Source organism: Populus nigra, chromosome 19 (genome assembly GCF_951802175.1).
Source record: "Populus nigra chromosome 19, ddPopNigr1.1, whole genome shotgun sequence".
In the NCBI taxonomy this organism is placed as follows: Eukaryota; Viridiplantae; Streptophyta; class Magnoliopsida; order Malpighiales; family Salicaceae; genus Populus; species Populus nigra.
The window spans coordinates 2,259,990-2,282,252 of NC_084870.1; the positions used below are offsets into that span (position 1 = coordinate 2,259,990).

Genomic DNA, 22,263 nt, shown 5'->3' on the forward strand with positions numbered 1-22,263 from the left:
TATATACATAATCAATTGTCTTTGAAAAAAGAAAAAAATTAAGATAGTTTTGGTTAAAAAATAAATATGGCAATAGTGAAATTAGTTAGAACACCAAGGGCCGATATGAAAAATTGGATTGACATATAGCTAAGATAAGAGAACTTTCAGTTGTTTCTGTTACTTGAGGAACCCTTTCCTTAATTTGGAGATGGAGTTAGCAGTGCACGCTTTGTCATTCACCTCCTTCTCCAAGAGTAAGTACTTCAAATAAGCGCTGTCCTGATATTAATATACAACTCTAATTGCTCTACCTGTAGCTGTTTTTGTAGTTACAAGTTGCTGTAACTTTTGAAGGTAGTTGACAAGTAGTGTCTTACAATTATGAGAAGCTCATTAATGAAATAAACCCATTAAAGATATGGCCATGGAGGCTTTTATGAGGTGGCTGTTTCTTCTCATACTTGTATTTTCAGCATCATTTTGATGAGGGTTACGTTATTTACGTTAAACTTTATGAAGGAAGGTCCTTGTTGTAATGGCTTGTATTACTTGTCTTTGGTTTTTAAAGCTAATTAGAGTTGTTGTAGCTGTTATAGAAAACCCCAGAAAGGGGGACACTGGATTTAATGTTGAGTGCTTGAAGAGGTTTCTATAATTTGATGGGTAGAATGAATGACATCTTTTTTCTTGGTTCTGTTTGAAATACACAACATTAATTCTTGGTTAAGTATTAGGTGTGCTAAAATGCAGAACAAGAAATGTTTGCTTTGATTGCTGAAAGTTGTTGTGGGTTTGCATTTATGTTGCTTCGAGATAAGAGCTTCAATGGGGGTTTTTAGTCCCACTTTCTGGAGTCTAATGGCTACATGAATAATTTGTTGATTCTTTTAGGATTGTGCATTTGGGTTGTTGCTAGTGGAGGTTTGACTTTGATGAGGGTTGTGGTTTAATATCACTGTCGTCTAGGGGTTGGAAGGGAAAGTGCCTTTAATTGGCTGGCCACTGGCCAGAATTTATACTTCAATAATTCAATCAAATAAATACAGACAAGTTGGAATAAAGATTTTTCTCATTTGGGTTAATTCTAGCTGTGGTTTTAATACCTGTTGTTGTTCAGACACCAACATTGTAATTTTATACCTTTTGTAGTTCAGTATGTCTTATACCAACATTGTAATAAACCCTTTTATCTTTTTGAGCTAAGAAACTGTCTTTGAGGCTTTACCCTTTTGAGCCTTTTATAGAATGAACTCCCCGAATCTAATTGATTCCATGTATTAATAGTACCCTATCAGCATTAGTTCTATAAAGTAAATAGGATTGAATATGGTTTCCCTGGATTTTTGTTGTAGCGAAAACTTTGTGAAGCGATTTGCTGTTTCTTTATCCTGAACGACACAGATCTCTTAGATATTAATTAAAGAGAATATTATACCTGCAGAGACAATTACATCAGCAAATCATATAAAATCTGTTAGTCCATGCAATCTGCTGATTCCACTACATCAGCCTTGAAAGTCTCCTAATCCCAAGCAACTGCATTCCTTAGTTAGAATGATTAATTGACATTCTCTTTTGTAATAAATGTAATTGATTGGACTTACCTTACATTGCTGAGTTTCTGTAAATAGAAAAGTCTACCGATGTACTAATATTTATACTGCATACAACTTAATAGAAGACACGATTGTGTAGCAATAATTCTCAATCTCTCTGCTCTCATCTTTTTCTCTTCCATTGAGTTTATAGTCCTTATATGGTATCAGAGCTCTTTGGAGCTAACCCTCAAAATATCGATCCTACCCAAACCAATGGCCAACACACCCAAATCTGGAGAATCAAGTAATCTTGATATGTCAAAACTGATTTCTGAAATGTCAAAACTTTCCTCTCCTCCACTCTCATCCCATTCCTTGCCCACCTCCTTCAATATCTCATCCTTGTTCACTGTCCCCATGGATCGCACCAACTACCTGAGTTGGAAATCCCAATTTGAAGATATACTGGAGATGCATGGCTTTAAAGCAGTCATCAAAAACAACACAGAACCACCCAAAGTGCAAGAAGATGGTTCTGTGCACCTAGAATTAGCAAAAGATAAATTGGTCCTGAGTTGGATCAAAGCAACTTCCTCCTCTTCCATCAAAACACTTCTCATCCCATGTACCACTGCTCATCAAGCCTGGACCATGCTGGCCAAGCGTCTTTCACCTCTTGCTAGCACCCATGTACGGATCCTTCGAGACCAAATTCGCACTCTCCGGAAGGACAGCAGCACCACAGTGGTTGATTATCTCAACTATGCCAAATCACTCTTTGATTCTCTTATACAATCTGGTGCAACCATGGACGATGATGAATTAATCAGTTATGTTTTGGATGGACTTGGTCTTGAATATAAAGAGCTAGCCACAACACTTCACCTGCATCCCGATATTGACTTTGATCAATTCTATGATTTAGCTCTAAGAGAAGAGCATTTACAGAAACGCATGTCTCTTACCATGACTCCAGGAGTTGCTATAGCTGCTGACCGTATGCCCAAAGAACGCCCCTTCAATTCACACATGCCCAGTCATAATCATGGATTTGGAAGAGGATGCGGTCGTGGCAGGAATTGGAATCAAGGGCGTGGACCAAGGCGAACAGGGCATTGGGAGCCGGCTCAAGGGGCTTGGTTTCCAGACCGCAACTCTCAGCCACGTGACCCTCAATCTGCTGTCCTCACTTCTTCTCCTGCTACTCTCTCAGATGGGCGCCCTCCTCTGCTTCCAACACCTCAAGGCAGATTCTCAAATACCCAACGCAGTGAAGTCATTTGTTTTCGGTGTGATAAGCAGGGGCATATAGCTCGTTTTTGTCCTGACCGTCGGCCTCATGCATACATGGCAGAAAACTTTACCACCTCTTCTTCTCCTACAGCTGATGTGGCAAATACCAATTGGTGTCTTGATTCAGGTGCTACTCACCATATGACAGCCAACGCAACCTCTCTCCCCGATGCTCATCCTTATACAGGTACAGATACAATTGTTGTTGGAAACGGCAACCAATTAGCAATAACTCATATTGGCAATACACAATTGACCGGGTTGCATAAATCATTAAATCTTAATGAAGTTTTGTATGTGCCTGCTATTCGCAAAAACTTGATCTCTATCCGTCGTTTTTGCTGTGATAATGATTGTTACTTTAAGATGGATGCTAATGGTTTTTCTGTGAAGGACAACAAAACGGAGAAGGTACTCCTTACTAGCAGTAGTTTTGATGGCCGTTATCACATCCAGACATCCCTTTCTATTGCTCGTCAAATTGCTTGTTATGGAAAGCGTACAACACAAGATGTATGGCATGCCAGACTCGGACACCCATCTCATTCAGTTTTTACTACATTATTGAATAAGTACAACTTACCACTTGATGGTGCAATTGTCTCCAATAAAAACTGTCATATCTGCCCATTGGGAAAATCTTGTCGCTTACCTTTTGAAGACAGACAATCTCATGCTCAATTTCCATTAGCACTTTTACATCTTGATTTATGGGGTCCTGCACCAATCTCCTCAAATTTTGGCTATCGTTATTATTTTTCCATTGTCGATGATAATACTCGATTTACTTGGTTATATCCATTGGCTAAAAAATCAGATGTTCTTACTACATTTGTTCACTTCAAAAAGTTGGTGGAAAATCGGTTTAGCTCTCACATTAAACAACTGCAGGTTGATGGTGGAGGTGAATTTACCAGCAAATTATTTCTGACTTTTTTACGTGATCATGGAATATCTCATCAGATCTCATGTCCGTACACTCCTCAACAAAATGGAGTGGTGGAAAGGAAACATCGACATATTGTTGCAATGGGACTCTGTTTATTGGCCCAGTCCCGCTTGCCCCAAAGCTTTTGGGTTGAAGCTTTCTCTACTGCGGTTTTTCTGATTAATCGCCTACCAACTCCTAAGCTTGATCACATATCTCCTTATGAGAAATTACTTCAACGGACACCGGATTATGCATTTCTCAAAAGTTTTGGATGTGCCTGCTTTCCTCATATGGTCCCATGCAACAAGCATAAATTATCCTTCAAATATGTTCCATGTGTATTTATTGGCTATGATGATCATTACAAAGGCTATCGCTGTCTTGATCCTATTTCAGGTCGGATTTATATATCTCAGCATGTGATTTTTGATGAGGCAAGCTTCCCCTACCCACAACTTCAATCTACATCAGTTGCCCAATCCACACCCACGGTTTACCTTGATATTGGGCCTGGTTTTTACTCTCAAGAAACCAACAATTCTACAAATCCAACCCACTCTACCCCCATTATCCTTGACTCCCCATCGGTCACTACTTCTGCCAGCCCCCAACAACCTTCCCCCACACCACCTCTCTCCCCTAGTCCAATAGTAGTCGTTCCTTCCCCTGTCTCCCAATCCAGCCATCCTCTACAAACCAGCTCTACAAACCCCACGTCTGTCACCCACACCACAACCCCCTCACCCATGTCAACGCCTCCTCCTTCCCCTATTGACCCATCTCTCCTCCCCAACTCTCCTGCTACACCAAACCCTCCTCAAAAATTTAAGAGTCTCAAGACCATCATCCCATTTGGTCCTGAACCAAAACCCCTCTACTCTCACACCACTTCGCACCCTTTACCCCAGGCTCTCTCTGCCGCTTGCTCTGATCCCATGTCCCTTGAGCCCACAAGTTTCACCCAGGCCTCCAAATACAGTCACTGGCAAGCTGCCATGCAAGATGAATATGATGCCCTTATGCAGAATCACACATGGTCTCTGGTTCCCGCCTCCTCTTACATGAACATTGTTGGCTGCAAATGGGTCTTCAAAGTAAAACGGAAAGCTGATGGCTCCGTTGATCGCTACAAGGCTCGCCTTGTTGCCAAAGGCTTCAATCAACAGGAAGGATTTGATTATGCAGAGACCTTCAGCCCGGTAGTTAAACCAACCACCATTCGCACTATCTTGTCTCTAGCTGTGTCCTGTAATTGGTCTCTTCAACAACTTGATGTTCGGAATGCGTTCTTGAATGGCTACTTGGAAGAAACAGTTTACATGAAACAACCCCCTGGCTTTCATGATTCCTCACGTCCTCAGGATGTATGTCAGCTCCATAAGGCTCTTTATGGCCTTAAGCAGGCTCCTAGAGCTTGGTTCCAACGTCTCAGTGCATTTCTCCTTGCTCAGGGATTTTCCCATAGTCAATCTGATGCATCGCTCTTCATTCATCGTTCCTCTTCCAGCACAATCTATGTTCTTGTTTATGTGGATGATATCATTGTCACCGGGTCTGACCTCCAACATATCCACAAGTTTCTTGATCAATTGTGCTCCACCTTTGACAGTCGCCGATTGGGTGAGCTCAACTTTTTCCTTGGCATGGAAATTACATGGTTCACTGATCATTTATTCCTCTCACAAACTAGATATGCAGTTGATTTATTGAAACGGTTTAATATGACTGATTGTAAACCATGTCCTACACCGTTACCGTCTGACACGCGACTATCTTGTTTGGATGGCGATCCCTTGCCTGATCCCTCTACCTATCGCAGCATGGTGGGTGGCCTCCAATATCTCACTCTCTCGCGACCTGATATTTCCTTTGCTGTCAATCAAGTGTGTCAGTTCATGCACAACCCTCGTTCTTCCCATCTTCAGGTTGTCAAATGCATTCTTCGGTATATTAAGGGTACAGTTGAGCAAGGCCTTGTGTTTCACCAGTCCGATGACTTCACTTTATGCAGCTTCTCTGATGCTGATTGGGCTGGCTCTGTTGATGATCGACGATCTACCACTGGTGCTTGTATATTTTTCGGCCCTAATCTTCTCACATGGACTGCCAAGAAACAATCTACTGTTTCTCGTTCTAGCACTGAAGTTGAATATCGTGCCCTTGTCCACACGGCCGCTGAAATCTGCTGGTTTGGATTCTTATTTCGCGAACTTGGTATCCCTCTTCAGACTGCTCCTTGCATCTATGTCGATAATCTCTCTGCTATCCACATGGCTGCCAATCCAATTTTTCATGCTCGCACTCGGCATATTGAGATTGACTATCACTTTGTTCGCGAACTAGTTGCTCGAAAATCTCTCCATACCTTCTATGTTCCCTCCTCTCATCAGCTTGCTGACATATTCACCAAAGGCCTGAGTCGTGATCGATTCTCTTTTCTTAAGTCCAAGCTCAATCTTCGCGTTGCTCCGTTACGCTTGAGGGGGGGTAAAGAGAATATTATACCTGCAGAGACAATTACATCAGCAAATCATATAAAATCTGTTAGTCCCATGCAATCTGCTGATTCCACTACATCAGCCTTGGAAGTCTCCTAATCCCAAGCAACTGCATTCCTTAGTTAGAATGATTAATTGACATTCCCTTTGTAATACATGTAATTGATTGGACTTACCTTACATTGCTGAGTTTCTGTAAATAGAAAAGTCTACCGATGTATTAATATTTATACTGCATACAACTTAATAGAAGACACGGTTGTGTAGCAATAATTCTCAATCTCTCTGCTCTCATCTTTTTCTCTTCCATTGAGTTTATAGTCCTTATATTAATGATGATGGAAATCAGTTGCAAGTACTGTTCTTGGATGTCAATGTTGATATTGAGTCTGTAGTGGTAAAGGCTCTCCTGGTGATAGTGATAGCATTAAAACACCAAGTACAATAAAACTAATTTGTAAGAAACCTCCATTAAAAGAGAAGAAGCTATGTCCAGTCATTTGAAATTATCATTCTGAATTTCCATTTGTATTTTTAGATTAAATAGTAATAATATTTGGGGATTGGGGTGCTTGTTGATTATCTTTTATCTTGTGAAACAGACAGGGAGTCCAAGCTTCAAGGTCGTACTATACCAGATCCCGCTAGTTGTTCTTCAATTGATGTGAAATTACAAGAACAAGGGAGAAAAACATCCACAGTATGCTATTCTCTACCAGAGACAGCTGCCTCTGTGGCAATTGCTGCTACAGCTGTGGGTGCTGCAATTACCCTTCTAGTGAGAAGAAACAAAGCATCCGAGGCAGATGAGGTACATGTTTAATATAGAATGGAAAATGGTTGTATTTGGGAAAGAGCATCAAAAATAGGATGTCACCATAGATTACTGAGGAAAATAGTCAAGTTTTTGTAAACATGAATTATCAGCGAAACTATCTGAGTAAAAACACACCATACTGTGCATGATTACTTGCTAAAAGCATGATATTTAACCATGCTTTATTTTCACGTTCAGTGAGTCACTTTCATGCCTATGAGAATTGTATTCAAATGGATCTCTTCAGTCAAAATAAGATAGAGATGTTACTTTAGTTGGGCAGCTGGGGAAAGAATTCTTATACAATGCATTATTTAACCATCAGGGTAATATTTGATTGCTTTATCACTCATTAAATTTGTTTAGAAGCTTCTTCAGTTTCCCTAGTACCTTTCTTTCAATACTTGTTTCATCAGATTCGCAAACTAACCACAGTATGCTATGCTTGTTCAGCAGTTTTAAATTTTTAACAAGCAATGCACATTTAATTGCTGCTGCACCCACTGTTTCAGTGCCCCTACCAGCTACTGCCTTCTTCTTTTTTTTTATCTATATATGCCTGAGTTATCTCATGCACCTTTTTATAATGCAGATTCCACTCAAAACATGTGAAGATTGTGGTGGTTCTGGTATATGTTCTGAATGCAGTGGTGAAGGGTTTGTTCTTAAGAAACTGTCAGAAGAGAGTGCTGAGAGAGCAAGATTGAGTGCAAAGAACATGGCCACTCGATACACAGCAGGGTACATTTTAAGTCTCTCTCTCAATCTCTATCTTTGGCATAACACGCACTTGCGCGCCCACACATGCACACACACAGAAACAGCACAGTCTTCATCGTAGGATTGATACAACGAGGTGCACCTTTTCAGGCTTCCAAAGAAGTGGAGCTACTGTACGAAGTGCTCCTCTGCCCGATCTTGTAGTGCTTGCGGTGGCAGTGGAAAGTTGAACTATTAATTTCATGCTACATCTCTTTGCTTCTAATTAATATTGGTAATCTAAGCTGCTTCAATGCCTAATTCTGAAAGAATACAAGGAACTCACGGTCAATGAAATTGGAAGTGAGTTCATTTTTTTCCCCTGTACAATCCACCTTGCGAGTAATGTGTGTATCTTAGTGTCGATTCCACCTTTCTCATTGGGATTTTGCACAAGTATGATCTGTTATGTATTGAACCAATCAGTGATCAATATTTTTTATGTAGTAATATTTTTCCTTGCTAATATCACACAAGTTTGCTTCTGAACTATCACACTATGAATTTTGAGGTAATGAATTTGTTCCTTTTGTTGTATGCTTGGGTTTTTAAACTGATCGCAGTACGCACTAAGTTAAGCAAGCAATGCATACACTTTATGGTTACTATACAATGTGAGCTTTGCTAATTAGGATTAAAGGTTATGAGAGCGAAGAGAATGAAGCTTGTTGCATTAGTTCTATGAGAAAGTTCCAAAGTCCTTGTTTCAGAACCACTTTGTATTTGGTGAACCTTTAGGAGAAGTAAAAGGAATTTAGGAGAAATAGATGCAACCTTCAGTTGAGTTGCAACCATTGGAAAATGTTGTTGCTACACTGCCACCCTCAATAGCTATGGATGTAGCTTTTCTAACAACAGCAAAGCAAGAGGAGTTTTTATGGAATTTTGGAGGTTAAAACACTTTGATTGTGGATTTGTATGCAGATCTCTTTCATTGATAAACGTATCTCCGACAAAAAGATGATCAGAGAGTAGCATCATTAGTCTTTGGAGGTTTTTGCACGTAATTTCTCACCAAAGAAATGTTCTAGAAATCAAGAGATTCATTTCTGTCAAAGTATGTTGGTCCTGCCTCTATGTTTAAATTTTATTTCCAACAGTGCCTCTATCCTTCTATACTAAAAGGTTCAAATTCCATATCGGATTAACTTGAATTTATCTGTAAGCTATTACTTGTTTTTTCTCCTAATAAAATTTTCTTGATCCATTCATGTATACAGCTCTTATGGCTCTATACTTAGAAGATAAATTCCATAGCAATTTCCATTGAGCTAACAATTTTACAACAGCCCTAATCTGTTATTTTGGATGTGAATAGAATTTGATCACTAATATTTTGAGACAATGCCAAGTGATATTTTATCAATTGAAGTAGCTAGCATGCACTATGAGCATTTTTATGCTTTTTTGCTTGTTTCGGAATTGATGGTTGGACACTGCAACGAAGAGTGTGTTTCTTCTGTGGTGCACACTTCCTGTCCATGTCTGGGAATGGAATAACCTAGATATATAGCTCCACTTCGAATCTTTTCTTTTTGATTTTGTCCTGAATGGCAATCGAATATTCAAGATTCTGCTTGATACCCTAAATCTCGCATCATGCAATGCACTTCTTCGTGATACTAAAATGTATTTGAATTGCCTTTTGCTATATATTTATTTATCAAATCCAAGAAAATCCATTTGAAGTTCATTTGGCTTATGATTTTGTCATATGTTTAGCGATCATTTATCATCTGCATGGTGGTTCTACTTTATTATATATTTTCTTCTATCATTTTAAAAACATCAATGACATCATGATGGTTTAGCCTTTTTTTTATTTGCCGTGCAACTTCAGTAACTAGAGCCACGTCAACTCCTCCACAAATACAGGAAATGATTGAACATCTCCACAATATGATATTAGCTTAAATTCCTCACTTTATAATGCCATTTCCCATCATTCTTGGTTAAGCCTAGGGGTTGTGAGTTCGTTTAATTCCATAGCTTCAGAAGTCAAACAAATAATTTTGTAGATACGAAATGAAGGTGCTTGAAGATACCAGGCTTAAACCTAAATATCAGGATCCAAGGCATGGCGTGGATACCTCTAACTTAGATTCCAGCTGATAATTGAAATCTAGTCTACGAAGGGTCGAAAAAACAAGAAGAATACCGAAACAAACATAATGATGGATTTATTTTAAAGCCTTTTTCACTCCAAAAACCTGGCTTGCATCGTTCTTGATATTGCCTAGTGCACTATAGAAGCATGGCCAACGCTTTGATCTACACACGGTTTGGTGTGGTACTTGGTGGTGTTGGTGCAGAGGCAATGCGCTTGCCGCGTTCGGACCGGCTATTCTCGGCGAACTTGAGGCTTTGCTGGTGCATACCCTTTTGCTTCTCGTCCTCATCCCACTCTGATGCATAATAGGATTCTTCTGTTGACTTCACTACGTCTTTAGAAGGCGGAAAGAACATGCCGCCCCATTGTGGGAAGTGGACCAACATCACAGGGAGAGTGCAGCCGCAAATCATGACACCCATCCAGGATAGACCTGCAGCTGTGGACAAACTTGAGCTCGAAAAGAATACTAGTTGTGTCAATCCGGACCCAAAATTTCCACCTGCACCAGTTAGGCCGGATATGATGCCCAATGATCGTCGAGAAATAAAGGGAATGATACCAAAAGTTGCTCCACAAGCAGCTTGAGCTCCAATAGAGAAGAGAATCATAGCGGTGACAGCAAGGGGAAGTGAATTAGCTCGACCGAGCCAAATACAGAAAACTCCTCCAAGTGTTTGTAAAATCCAGAGCACCCATAACCTGCCTCTCATCCCGAAGTACCTTGCTGCTACATCAGAAGAATATCCACCAAAGGGACGAGCTACAAGGTTAGCCATACCAAAGGTAGCAGCAATGACACCTGCTGTGTGAAGCTTTAGATCGAACCTATTAAATATGTCAACATAACTTTTGATTAGTCAACATATCATATGAGACGACAGGGTGAAGATGCATACCATGACTAGTTCGAGAATCACCTGTCATAGAAGTACTCGGCGATAACATTGTCGGTGGATAACTCGACTCCCATGGAGTAGCCATAGAGAAGGACAAAGATCCAGGTCCTATAGTTTGTAACAGCATACCAGAGTACCTGAACAAGAGATAAAACACATTGAATAATTAAGATTTAATGTTTGTTTTTTACTTTGAGGTATGAGCTTTAATGGAGAGTGGGTATATATAGAACTTAAAGAAACTGACCTTGGAGAACTTATCTTTAGCAACATCACCCTTCTTCTTTAGGGCACCGAGATTCCCATCAGGCAAGTCTTGGCCTAGATTCAAGACCAAGATTCCCATGATAACATGAAGCCATCCTGGGAAAAAAAATGCTATCCTCCAAGCACTGAATGAAGTCGAACCAGCTCGCTTAATGAGCTCGTAGACCAAGGGCATTGCGAGCTGAGTTGCACCTCCACCCATATTGCCCCAACCGGCTGCGGTTCCATTGACGAGTCCTATAATCTTGCTGTTAAACATTGTGCTCATCCAGTACTGGCATGACACAAACGTTGCAAGAGAGAATCCAATCATGAAACGGACTGCTAGGTATCCTCCAGCTGAGTTCACAAACGACATGCAAAACACAGTTGGGGCTGAGAGCATGATCAGAAACGCACACCCATATCGCGGCCCTAAGAGGTCACAAACTGCACCCATTACAAGCCTAGAGAAGATGCTTCCAGAGACAGAAGCAACCCCAGCATTACCAATGTCACTTTTGGTTAAATTGAGGTTGTCCCGAATGATAGGAACAAGGGGTGCTGCAGCAAAAGTGGAGACAAAACAAGTGAAGAAGGATATCCAAGAAAGGTGAAATGTTCTCATATGAGGGTTAGCAAAAGAGAAAATCTTGAACACTTTGGCCTTGTGCTCAGAATCAACTGGCAAGGCAAATTTTGCTGTTGTATCTGTCGGGACTGTAGGAGAGGCAACCGAAAAGGCAAAGGTTTGTTCTCTGCCTGTCACTCCATGCATGGAACTACCCGGGGAACCCTCAACGTCAGCCATTCCCTTCCTCTATTCTCCTCAAAACCAGATTGTGATTCGAGTTTCAGACTAGGGAAGTTTAAAAGGCTAGGACTTAGAAGGTAGTATATTTGCTTTTGTTGTGAGAAGTGAAGTTGGGTTCCGTAGTATTTATATTAAAGTTTCTGTTGACATTGTAAAACCCTGAATAAGCTAGTGGAGATTCCTTGACTGTTGTGATAGTCTTGGGCCATTCCTATTTGAATAAACAAAAAGAAAAAAAAGAAAAGAACTCTTCCTCGCGTCTCAACTTGCTGTGACTTCAGACTTGGAGGGCCTCGTCGTGTAGCTCAAAGATCACCATGTCCTTTCAGAATCAGCCGTAATTTTCAGAACCATTAAGACGGCCTCCACGATTCTGATTATTTGTACAGCTATCTTGCTGAAGGTAAGATAGTTGTTGTAATCACGTTGACTAGCATTCCGCAGTTCATAGAGCCATCTGTCTGTTTCAGAGTGGTTACTTTGAATACGAAGGTGATTTAAGTTTTTAAATGAGTTGACAAAACATAACATTAATCTTTGTGAAGTTAATCGGGATACCTTGATGTATATGTGCTTATGTTATCAAGTCTCATCATTTTCAAAGATCAGCCCCCTGCAGAGTGATGAGGAATAGGGCCACCGCCTTAAAATGACTTTGTAATTATCATTGCCAAGGCGTCTAGGAAGCAACCAGTAAGCCAAGGCGTCTCATTTGGCAACGGCAACGCCATGTAAAGCTTGGAGATTTTGCGTTGCTTCTTGAAAGTTGAAGAGATGATCATATATGCACACCTTTTACTGAGATATATATGCAGAAAAATATTACATTGGCCTATGTTGACGCTAGGTATACGAAAAAAATGAAAAAAGTTTCATCAAGCTCTACGTTACTGCCATAAAAATTAGCAGAGAAAACTTTGTTTTAATATATTCTAAAATTTAATAATTTTAAAATTATTCTTAAAAACAATATATAAATTATTTAATTAGTAGCTAAATTGACATATTCTATAAAGAAAATTTAACTAAACCAAACTAACAAGAAAAAAAATCCAAAAACTAACAAGAGAAATTTTCAAATAATATTTTTTAAACCTAATTTGGATATATACTCGACATCAGCTAATGCTAACAAGCCGACATTAGCTAATGTTAGTGAGCTAATCTCATAAGAAATAGAGCTTGTAGAACATACTAGTTAAATTTCAGCTCAATCCAATAGTCAAATTAAAAATTATATTTTTTTTTTGTCAGAAAGCTCATTTAACACATGACTTCTTCTTTGATTTGGTCTTGTTCATCTAGTTTATAAATATGTTAACGAAACATTCACCATCATATATTTCCCTACATATACTATTTTGGTTTTGGATTATGATTTCTATTTTATTATGACTTTTTGCTTGTTGTCTGATGTATCCATATATGCCTTATATATGGTTCTATTCTTGAAAAAAGACCCATCAACAAAATTTTTCTACAATGAAATATGGTTACCTAATTCAAATTTATTTGCATGTCTGTTATACTATAAAATTTTAGGGGAAATAGTTAAAGAGAGTTATATGATAGCTATATGATAATTGAATTAATTGAAAGAAACTTGGAAGATAAGAGTTAGTATCACATATAAAGCCAGAAACATGCATACAAGATTACTCTACAAACAAGTATAACAAGTCACATATTATAAACTTGAGATCATGAAAAGAACTTTGAAAGATGGGAGGTTATCAATAGTTAATAAGAAGTTAGTGAAGAACCTTGAAAGTTCAGAGATAATTAGTAGTTGATATCACTATATAAGATAGATTGGAGGGAAGATCATTATCAACATTTCAACAAATAACTCAAATCATTGAATCACAATTTTATCAAGTTCTTAGAACCTTTCAAACCTAAAACCAGTAGACAAGAGCTTGTAGGCGATAACTCTATAAGTGATAGAATAATAGGCAATAAGTTTATACACGATAACCAAGTAGGTTTGCAATTTTCTTTGTAATCAGTAGGGTTGTATTTTTAATTTTATAAATCAAAGTTGAGAATAATAGAAGAATGTGTTAGGTTGTGCCTTAGCCAACCTTCCTATTTATATATATGCAGTAGAACACTGCAGTAATTGTAGGGATTACAACATTGGAATAATCCTATATTAATTTTCTATTCTGATATATACATGCTATACATTCTATAATATGCCCCCTCAAGCTGAGGGTGGGGGATTAACCCGAAGCTTGAACTGAAAAGTAGTAAAGGATGCAACAGGAAGCGGTTTAGTGAAGACATCGGCAAGTTGATCCCGAGAGGGAACAAAATGAATCTGAATCTCTTTCTTGGCAACGCGGTCACGGACAAAGTGATAATTCACTTCAATATGCTTAGTACGAGCATGGAAGATAGGATTTGCTGAGAGATAGGTAGCATCAAGATTATCACACTAAATGGTAGGAGCAGATACTAAGGGAACCTGCAAATCTGATAACAAGTATTGAAGCCAAATGACTTCAGCGATACCATCAGCAAGGGCTTTATACTTAGCCTCAGTAGAGGAGCGAGCAACCATGCATTGCTTGCTGGATTTCCAAGAAATCGGCATCTGACCAAAAAAGACAAGATAGCCACCCGTAGACTTGCGATCATCAATACTACTAGCCCAATCTGCATTTGTAAAGCCACGTAGAGTAAAAGAGGAGCCTCGAGTGATATGAAAACCATAAGATGCCGTACCTCTAAGATAACGTAGAATACGCTTAACAACGACTTAATGAGAATCTGTAGGAGCATGCATTAACTGACAGACTCTGTTAACAGCAAAACATATATCTGGACGGGTGAAGGTAAGATATTGAAGAGCACCCACGATTTGATGAAATCTTATAGGATCAGAGAATGAGTGATCCGGTAATAAAGTGACTTTCAAAGGGAAGACTGGAGTATCAACGGGTTTGCAGGAAGTCATACCAGCTCGAGTGAGGATGTCAAGAATATATTTATGTTGATGCAGCATTAAAACCATACCGGTAGACTGAACTTCAATACCCAGAAAGTAGTGAACAACACTTAAGTCACGAAGCTTGAACTCAGAGCTGAGTAACTGTATAAGGTGATGAAGCATAGAAGAGTTACTACCTATAAGCAGTGATAATCAACATACACTAGGAGATAAAATATATTAGTACCATCAGATAAGATAAACATAGAGGTGTCAACCTTGGAAGCTTGAAAACCGATGGAGAGCAAAAAATCAGTTAGACGAGTGTACCATACTCTTGGTGCCTATTTCAAACCATACAATGATTTGTGCAATCTGCACATATGAGATGAAAGAGAAGAGTCAACAAAACTTGGAGGCTGTTTCATGTAGACCTCTTCAGTAAGAACACCATTGAGGAAGGCATTATGAATATCAAGTTGATGAATCTTCCAATTTCACGAAACCGCGATAGAGAAAACCAATCGGACAGTGGCCTGCTTAATAACTGGAATGAAGGTTTCAGAGTAATCAATACCTTCTTGTTGGGTAAAACCTCTAGTAATAAGGCGCGCTTTATAGCGCTCAATACTACCATCAATATGATGTTTGATTCGATATACCCATCTACTGTCAACAACATTCATCGAAGGATTAAATGGAACCAAGGACCAAGTGTGATTGGAGCGCAAAGCGACGATCTCATCACACATACCATTATGCCAAACTGCATACCGGTCAGCATCAGAGAATACAAAAGGCTTAGAAGAGGGAGAATGTAGTACCCGTATGGAGGTAGAGGTGGCGGCAGCGGAAGCAACCAGATTTGTTGTCTTCGGCTGCCGCAGTCTAAGAGTCATGGGATGTCGGCTGCTTGCTGGTGGAGACATAAGGGAAGATGGTGGCAGTGAGGAGACTTGTGGCAGCTAATAAGAAGATAAATCAACCATAAGTTGTAGACCAGCGGGAGAGGATGATGAAAAAGCCGCCTCAAACACTGGACTGTCAATAGAGGAGGGGCTGTAAGCAGAGACCGAATTTGCAGGAATGCTGGGCAGGGAGGGCGAAATAGAGGAGGGACTAGAGAGTGCCCCAAGACCATGAGGAGATGAGACCATTTGAAGAACTGAACCTACATCATAAGGGTTAGATAAACAAGCATGTGATGATGGCTAAGGGATGGGTGAAGGTTGTGGTCGGGTGGCTATTTGGAGTGGCAGAGCTGGGTGCTGTGGGCTATTTGGGTGGTTGGTGGAAGTGGGTGGTGGTGGGTGGTTTAGCAAATCTGGGAGAGTGACAGTAGCGGGTGAGGTGGGGGTTGTGGTGGAGACCTTTGCAATCTGTTTATTATTATCAAATGGAAACACATGTTCATGGAAGCGGACATGACAGGAAATATAAATACGGTGAGATGCAATGTCAAGACATCGATAACTAAGATGTGAGGAACTATATCCAAAGAGCACACATAGAGAGGAACGAAAATCCAATTTATGCATATTATATGGACGCAGAAAGGGAAAATAGAGACACCTAAAATACGCAAAAAAATGATAATTATGAGACCATTGAAATAAACAATCAAACGGAGAGCGATGGGTAAGAACAGGAGGAGGCATGCAATTTATAAGATAAATAGAGGTTTCAAAAGCATAATTCCAAAATCGAAAAGGTGCTTGACATTGCCTTAAAAGAGTAAGACCTGTTTCCACAATATGCCTATGATGATGCTCTATTGTGCCATTTTGTTCATGAGTGTGGGGACAAATCAGACGATGATGAATACCAATGGTCTAAAAAAATATGGATAATTTTCGGTATTCACCGCCCTAATCAGTTTGAACAGATTTTATTTTTAATGAAAATTAACGTTCAACGAGAGTCTGAAATTGATGAAAAATAGAGTAAACATCAGACTTGGCAATGAAAGGATAATACCATACATATTTAGTATAAGCATCAACAAAGAAAAAAAATAACAATAGCCATCAGAAGAAAATAGAGGAGTGAGGCCCCATACATCACTAAAAATTAATTCAAGCGGAGCACAAGTTTTGTGACCCGTAGGTCCTAAAGACAAACACGATGATTTTCCTAAAGGAAAACTTTGACATTGAAAATTAAGGCATTTCTTGTTACAAATGATCTTATTTTTTGAGATTAACAATTGAAAAATACGTGAAGTAGGATGACCTAGTCGACGATGCCATAAATTGGCAGAGGCAGAAGTGCAGAGAGACCAATAGGCTTGAGGAACTGATGTGACGGAAGACTTGGTTAAGGTATAGAGACTATCTTTACTCTGACCAGAGAGAAGGACTTCATAGGTGTTGAGATCCTTGACATAAAACACACGAGGGTGAAATTCAAAATAAACATTATTATCAAGACAAAATTTCAGAACAGAGAGAAGAGGTTTCATGATTGCAGGAACATGAAGAACATTAGATAAGGTGAAAGAACGATGTGGTGTATATATTTTTGTATGACTGAGATGAGATATAGGAAGGCCCTTACCATCACCAACATGCAAATTATCATTACCAAGATACGGTTCTGAAGCAGTCAAGGTGGCAAGATTAGGTGTGACATGTTGATTGACACCAGTATCCAGAAACCAGTCAATAGAACCAGTTGAGAGAGATTGCGCTGCACCAGATTGGCAGTAGGTTGTTGGCCATAACCTCACTGATGGAATTGAGGATAGTGGGGAGCTGTATGGCTGAAATTCTGGCACAGTTGGCAGCGTGGATTTTGCCCCCTATTGCGCTGCCAAGAGCCCTGCCGACTGTCACTGAATGAGGAGTTTTGGAAGCTGCGGTGATCAGGTCTGGAGCCAGCAAATCGGTTACCTCTGCTGCTAGACTGGTTGGGACGCCACCAAAAGTCTGGCATTACGCAACAAGGGCAGATGATGGAGTGCTGGGTGTGGGCAGCAGAGGAGCATGTATGGCAGCTGAAGATTTGTGAAGAAATTCATGCGTGAGGAGATGACTGTGAAGATCTACATATGATAAAGGTTCGGCCTTGGTAATAAGACTTGTAACTAAGTCTTTAAACTCTCCCCGAAGACTACAAAACACATATAAATTGAAATCTTCAAGCGAAACTGGCCGACTAGCAGCGACCAATTCATCAAATAAGGCCTTAGCTTTTTGCATAAATTGAGTTATTGATTTATCACCCTGTCGAAGATCCTGAAGAGAGCCATGAAGTTGCATAATACGAGAGTTTGAGGTGGAAGCGAGAGCTCGCTTAAGAGTGCGCCAAGCTGAAAAAGAGCTTTGACAGCCAACAACAAGATGCAAAACTTCCATAGATAGGGAGGAAAGAAGAGCACTTAAAGTGAGTTGGTCCTGTTGTTTCCAGTGAAGAAAGAGTGGATTTACCTGAAGAGAGATACCATCTCTGGCAAGAATATGTGAAGATGGACATGTGTTAGAGCCATCAACAAAACCAAAAACTCCTTGGCCTAGGAGATACGACAGCATCTGCATACACCAATATAAATAATTGGTGTTTGTTAATTTGAGAGAGATGACTTGATGAGTGTGAGAGAGAGAGAGATAATGCTTGCGGCAGTAGAGACAACAGCTGTATCAGACATAGGCTGCAAGAGGAGGCGTTCACCATCCATAACAGAGGAGAAACCAGACGGTGAGGCAGCATAGGAGAGCAGAGAAGGTGCTGCAGGAGAAGAAGGATGCACTGCTGGAGAAGAAGGCTGGACTGCTGGGCAGAGGAAGAAGATGTATGTGGCGGTTGTTCCATTGAAGAAGGGAGGCTGTGAGAAAATTAGGTTAATTATTTTAGGGTTTTGCAGCTCTGATACCAAGTTGAGAATAATAAAATGTGTTTGGTCACCTTAGCCAACCTTCCTATTTATGTATATGCAGCAGAACACTGCAGTAACTGTAGGGATTACAACATTGGAATAATCCTGTATTAATTTCCTATTATGATATATACATGTTATACATTCTATAATAATCAAAAATACCAAAAAGATATTCCATTATCCATAAATTCCAATTCGTGGATGTACTCAGAGTATAAATTACTTTATATTTAAGTATTCCTTTCGTATCCTAAGTTATTGACTTTATTTATGTTTAAGTTCTTTTAATTATTTGGTTACTTTTTCAGTTGAATTACTGTCTATATGGAAGCAGATCTAATCATATTGATACTCATCTAAATCTGTAATATAAATTTTGAATTACGTGAGTAGATAATTTAGAGTTCAAATCAGTTAATTTTAAAACTTCATTCTTAAGTTTTAAAGTCCTCTTAATTGAAGCAGACACAAAATAACTTATATCAAACAATGTCTTCGACTTATGATTTGATTTTTAAAGATGAGATTATATGGAAGTGAAATATGCTCTAGCATACTCAAGTTTAAGTCTTAAGTCTAAAACTAAGCAATAGACGTAGATGCCATTGAGTTATTATTTTGCCTTGACAAACTAAAAAGTAAATTGGTTTTTCAAATATCTCTCAATACAATATCATCAAACTATAATATTCATCATTTAAAGACCATACATAATAAAAAGAAAAAAGTCATGAGCCTATTGTAACATTAAAAAGTTGAGGTCTGGAATGGGAAAAAAATGCATTATTATCCAATGTCATCTTCACTCCATAGCTCACCACTAGACTTCTTCTCTATAATTATAGTAAGTTATATTGTTCAAAACTCACAAATAAAATTCGATAAGTGAGAAAAATATGTTTAGTTTATAAACATGCAATAATAAGAATATGATAATTTTCAAACATCACTAGTAAAAAATAAGGTGATTAACAACCATTTAATTTGTTATAGATAAAACTAAAATCCATTACTTATAAAAATTAGCAACAAAATCAATAACATAAAATACCAAATGTAGATTTGTGATTGCTGATTTAATAGTAACAATTTTTTCATTCATGATAAATCAACAATGAAGTCAACAACTAAAAATCCATTACTAAAGAGCAACAGAAAAACTGTTGCTGATTTATAAGTAATAAAAAATCCATTGCAGATTAGCAATGAAAAATACGTTACTGGTATCAACTTTTTATTTTATTTAATTCGTATCAATTTTTTTTATTAATTCATATAAATGTTTTTCCTCATTTATTAAAATGCATTGCTATAGCTATTTTAAATCAATTAATAATAATTTTAACAATACACTAAACAAGGTCCAACGAACTCAATTTTAGCATACATACCAATGTATAAGATTAAACAAACTCAAAAAGGGCACTTACTTGTCGAAATATTTTAAAATTGATCAATCTTTGTTGTTGTCAAGGATTAATTCTATGTTCTTGAGACTTTATTACTTCTCATTTGGTGCAAAATGACTTTTTTCAATAAGCTCCCAAGACTCCAACAACACTATTTTGTTTAGGTGCACTCCTAAACAAAGGTTCAATGAACAAATAAAATAATACTTAATTATCCATCTACAAGGACTGAACTTAAGCTTTAGATAGGGATGAAATTTAAAAAGGAAACAAAACTTTAAAGCTAGAAGAGCAATGTTGGAAAACTAGGTGAAAAAAATGTCAAATTCTATCAAAACAAAGTAGAATTCACCAACTCCAAACACTATTCTTAACCTCTCTTTATAAAGAATTTTAGGAACCAAAATATATAGAAATTTTCCCAGTAACAACTCTAATTACCCTTCTTAAAACAATAATTAAACCTGAATATTTTTGGATTCAAATCAGATATCGTTTAAGCTAAAAAATCTATTCCAATTATATATAAATAGTTATGGGAAATTAATCAGATTCTTTCGTTCATGGGTTGGACAAATCAATGGGCTCAGAGAAATAATTCTTCATGGATCGGGCCAAAGATGAAATTTTAATTGACAAAAATAATCTTATGTAGGCCAATAAATTATTTTATAATAAACCAAAACCCAAACCTTGGATCGGTCTGAGGATGAGCTGGGTCGGTGCGCACACGACTATGAGTTTAACCCAAATCCATTAGGCTTAGGTCCTTTTCCCTTTTAAAACTTGGGTGCCTTTTAGATTGAATATTAACTTTTCACCTCCCACTAAATAAGCCACAAAAAAACTTGTTTATTTTCAATGTGGGATAGAGTTTTTAGAGAGTTTTGAGTTTCATCAAAATATATCAACCAAGGGTTATTTGATATGAATTTTTTATTTACCTATAATTTATTTAAATTATGTTAATGTTTCATAGTAAAGAGTTTATATTGGAGATTAAATTTTAACAAAGTTTTAACCCAAAAAGTGAGTGGACCTCATTTTTACTTTGGCCTTAAATGTGCTTATTAACCATTTTCTTCAACAAATTTTCCAACAAGTTATCCTACCATATATTTTAACATGCTATAAATTTATAGAGTTTGATCTATTGACAATAATGTTGTCGTAAATTGGTAATTAATGGGCCAAAAAGTTGAAAGCCTAAAAATAGAAAAAGAAAAAAAAGAAAAGGATGTTACAATAAGTAAGCTATAAGCAAAGGATCTCTTCGATCAGAACAAACAACAAACAAAGCAATTCGGTCAATAAGGGTTGAACTAGAGATATGGTCGGCCTTAACTTAAAACACCAAATTAGGTAGCAAATTGTCTAGTTAGGTTAAATGGATTTTAGCTTAAAGGACATAGTCATATTTGATGGTCCTCAACCGAAATATCAAATCAAAAACAAAGTTTTCCTATCAAGTATAGTAAACCTTGGCCCAAACTCTAATGTGTAACAAAACACACCTACTTTCTCGTTGCAAAGCTATGCTTTATTTGTATAGTGCTATAACCTCCTAATACGTAGCAACACATACCTATTTTTATATTGCTGAGCTATTAATGTGGTGCTTATAAATGAATTATTAGTTTAGTGCCTACCTGTCTTGTCAATGGCTATCATATGCTTACCTGTCTCGCTAATAACTATCACCAACAGTAAGTATGATGCCTACCTTGTCCAGTGTGAAGCCTATAATCCTCAACTAATCACCAAGTGATAAATTCATCACTTTACAATTGGGTGTAGCATACTTGTCTCTTCAAGGATTTTGTTTTTATAAAGGCCAATGTTGCGATGTCGCGGTCGCACAAATTAATTATCCTAGCTTCAAACACAACACACAAGATAGTATAGAGCAAGCAAGGGGTCGATTCCACGAGGAAGATTCAAGTCAGATTTTTATGCTAGATGATATGCAATTTGAGGGGGTTTGGACGTTATCTAGGCTAAAGCAAAAGAAAACAGAGAACTATCAAACGAAATTTATAAAATCAGAAAATTATCAAGAGAACAAACCTTGGTCACAAGCACACATCCACCTACAGAAATCAGAACTGATCATTGAAACGAAACATCAATTTATATTTTGAATATTTATCTCTTC

The 22,263-nt window shown here is 38.2% G+C and overlaps 2 protein-coding genes across 2 annotated transcripts; one reads left to right on the top strand and one right to left on the bottom strand.

Annotated features, from left to right (window-relative positions):
- Positions 1 to 120: 120 nt before the first annotated feature.
- On the top strand, positions 121 to 8,284 carry LOC133679657 (uncharacterized). Its single transcript, XM_062102317.1, has 4 exons — positions 121 to 236; positions 6,845 to 7,053; positions 7,652 to 7,800; positions 7,930 to 8,284. Exons 1-4 carry the CDS (start codon positions 191 to 193, stop codon positions 8,015 to 8,017), a joined length of 492 nt encoding a protein of 163 aa, XP_061958301.1. The 5' UTR covers positions 121 to 190; the 3' UTR covers positions 8,018 to 8,284.
- Positions 8,285 to 9,808: 1,524 nt separating this feature from the next.
- LOC133679831 (high-affinity nitrate transporter 2.1-like) lies at positions 9,809 to 11,985 on the bottom strand. The gene is made up of 3 exons (XM_062102537.1): positions 11,075 to 11,985; positions 10,849 to 10,964; positions 9,809 to 10,756 (listed from the first exon to the last, which is right to left on the bottom strand). The coding sequence occupies exons 1-3, from the start codon at positions 11,882 to 11,884 to the stop codon at positions 10,090 to 10,092; spliced, it is 1,593 nt and encodes a 530-aa protein (XP_061958521.1). The 5' UTR covers positions 11,885 to 11,985; the 3' UTR covers positions 9,809 to 10,089.
- Positions 11,986 to 22,263: the final 10,278 nt, after the last annotated feature.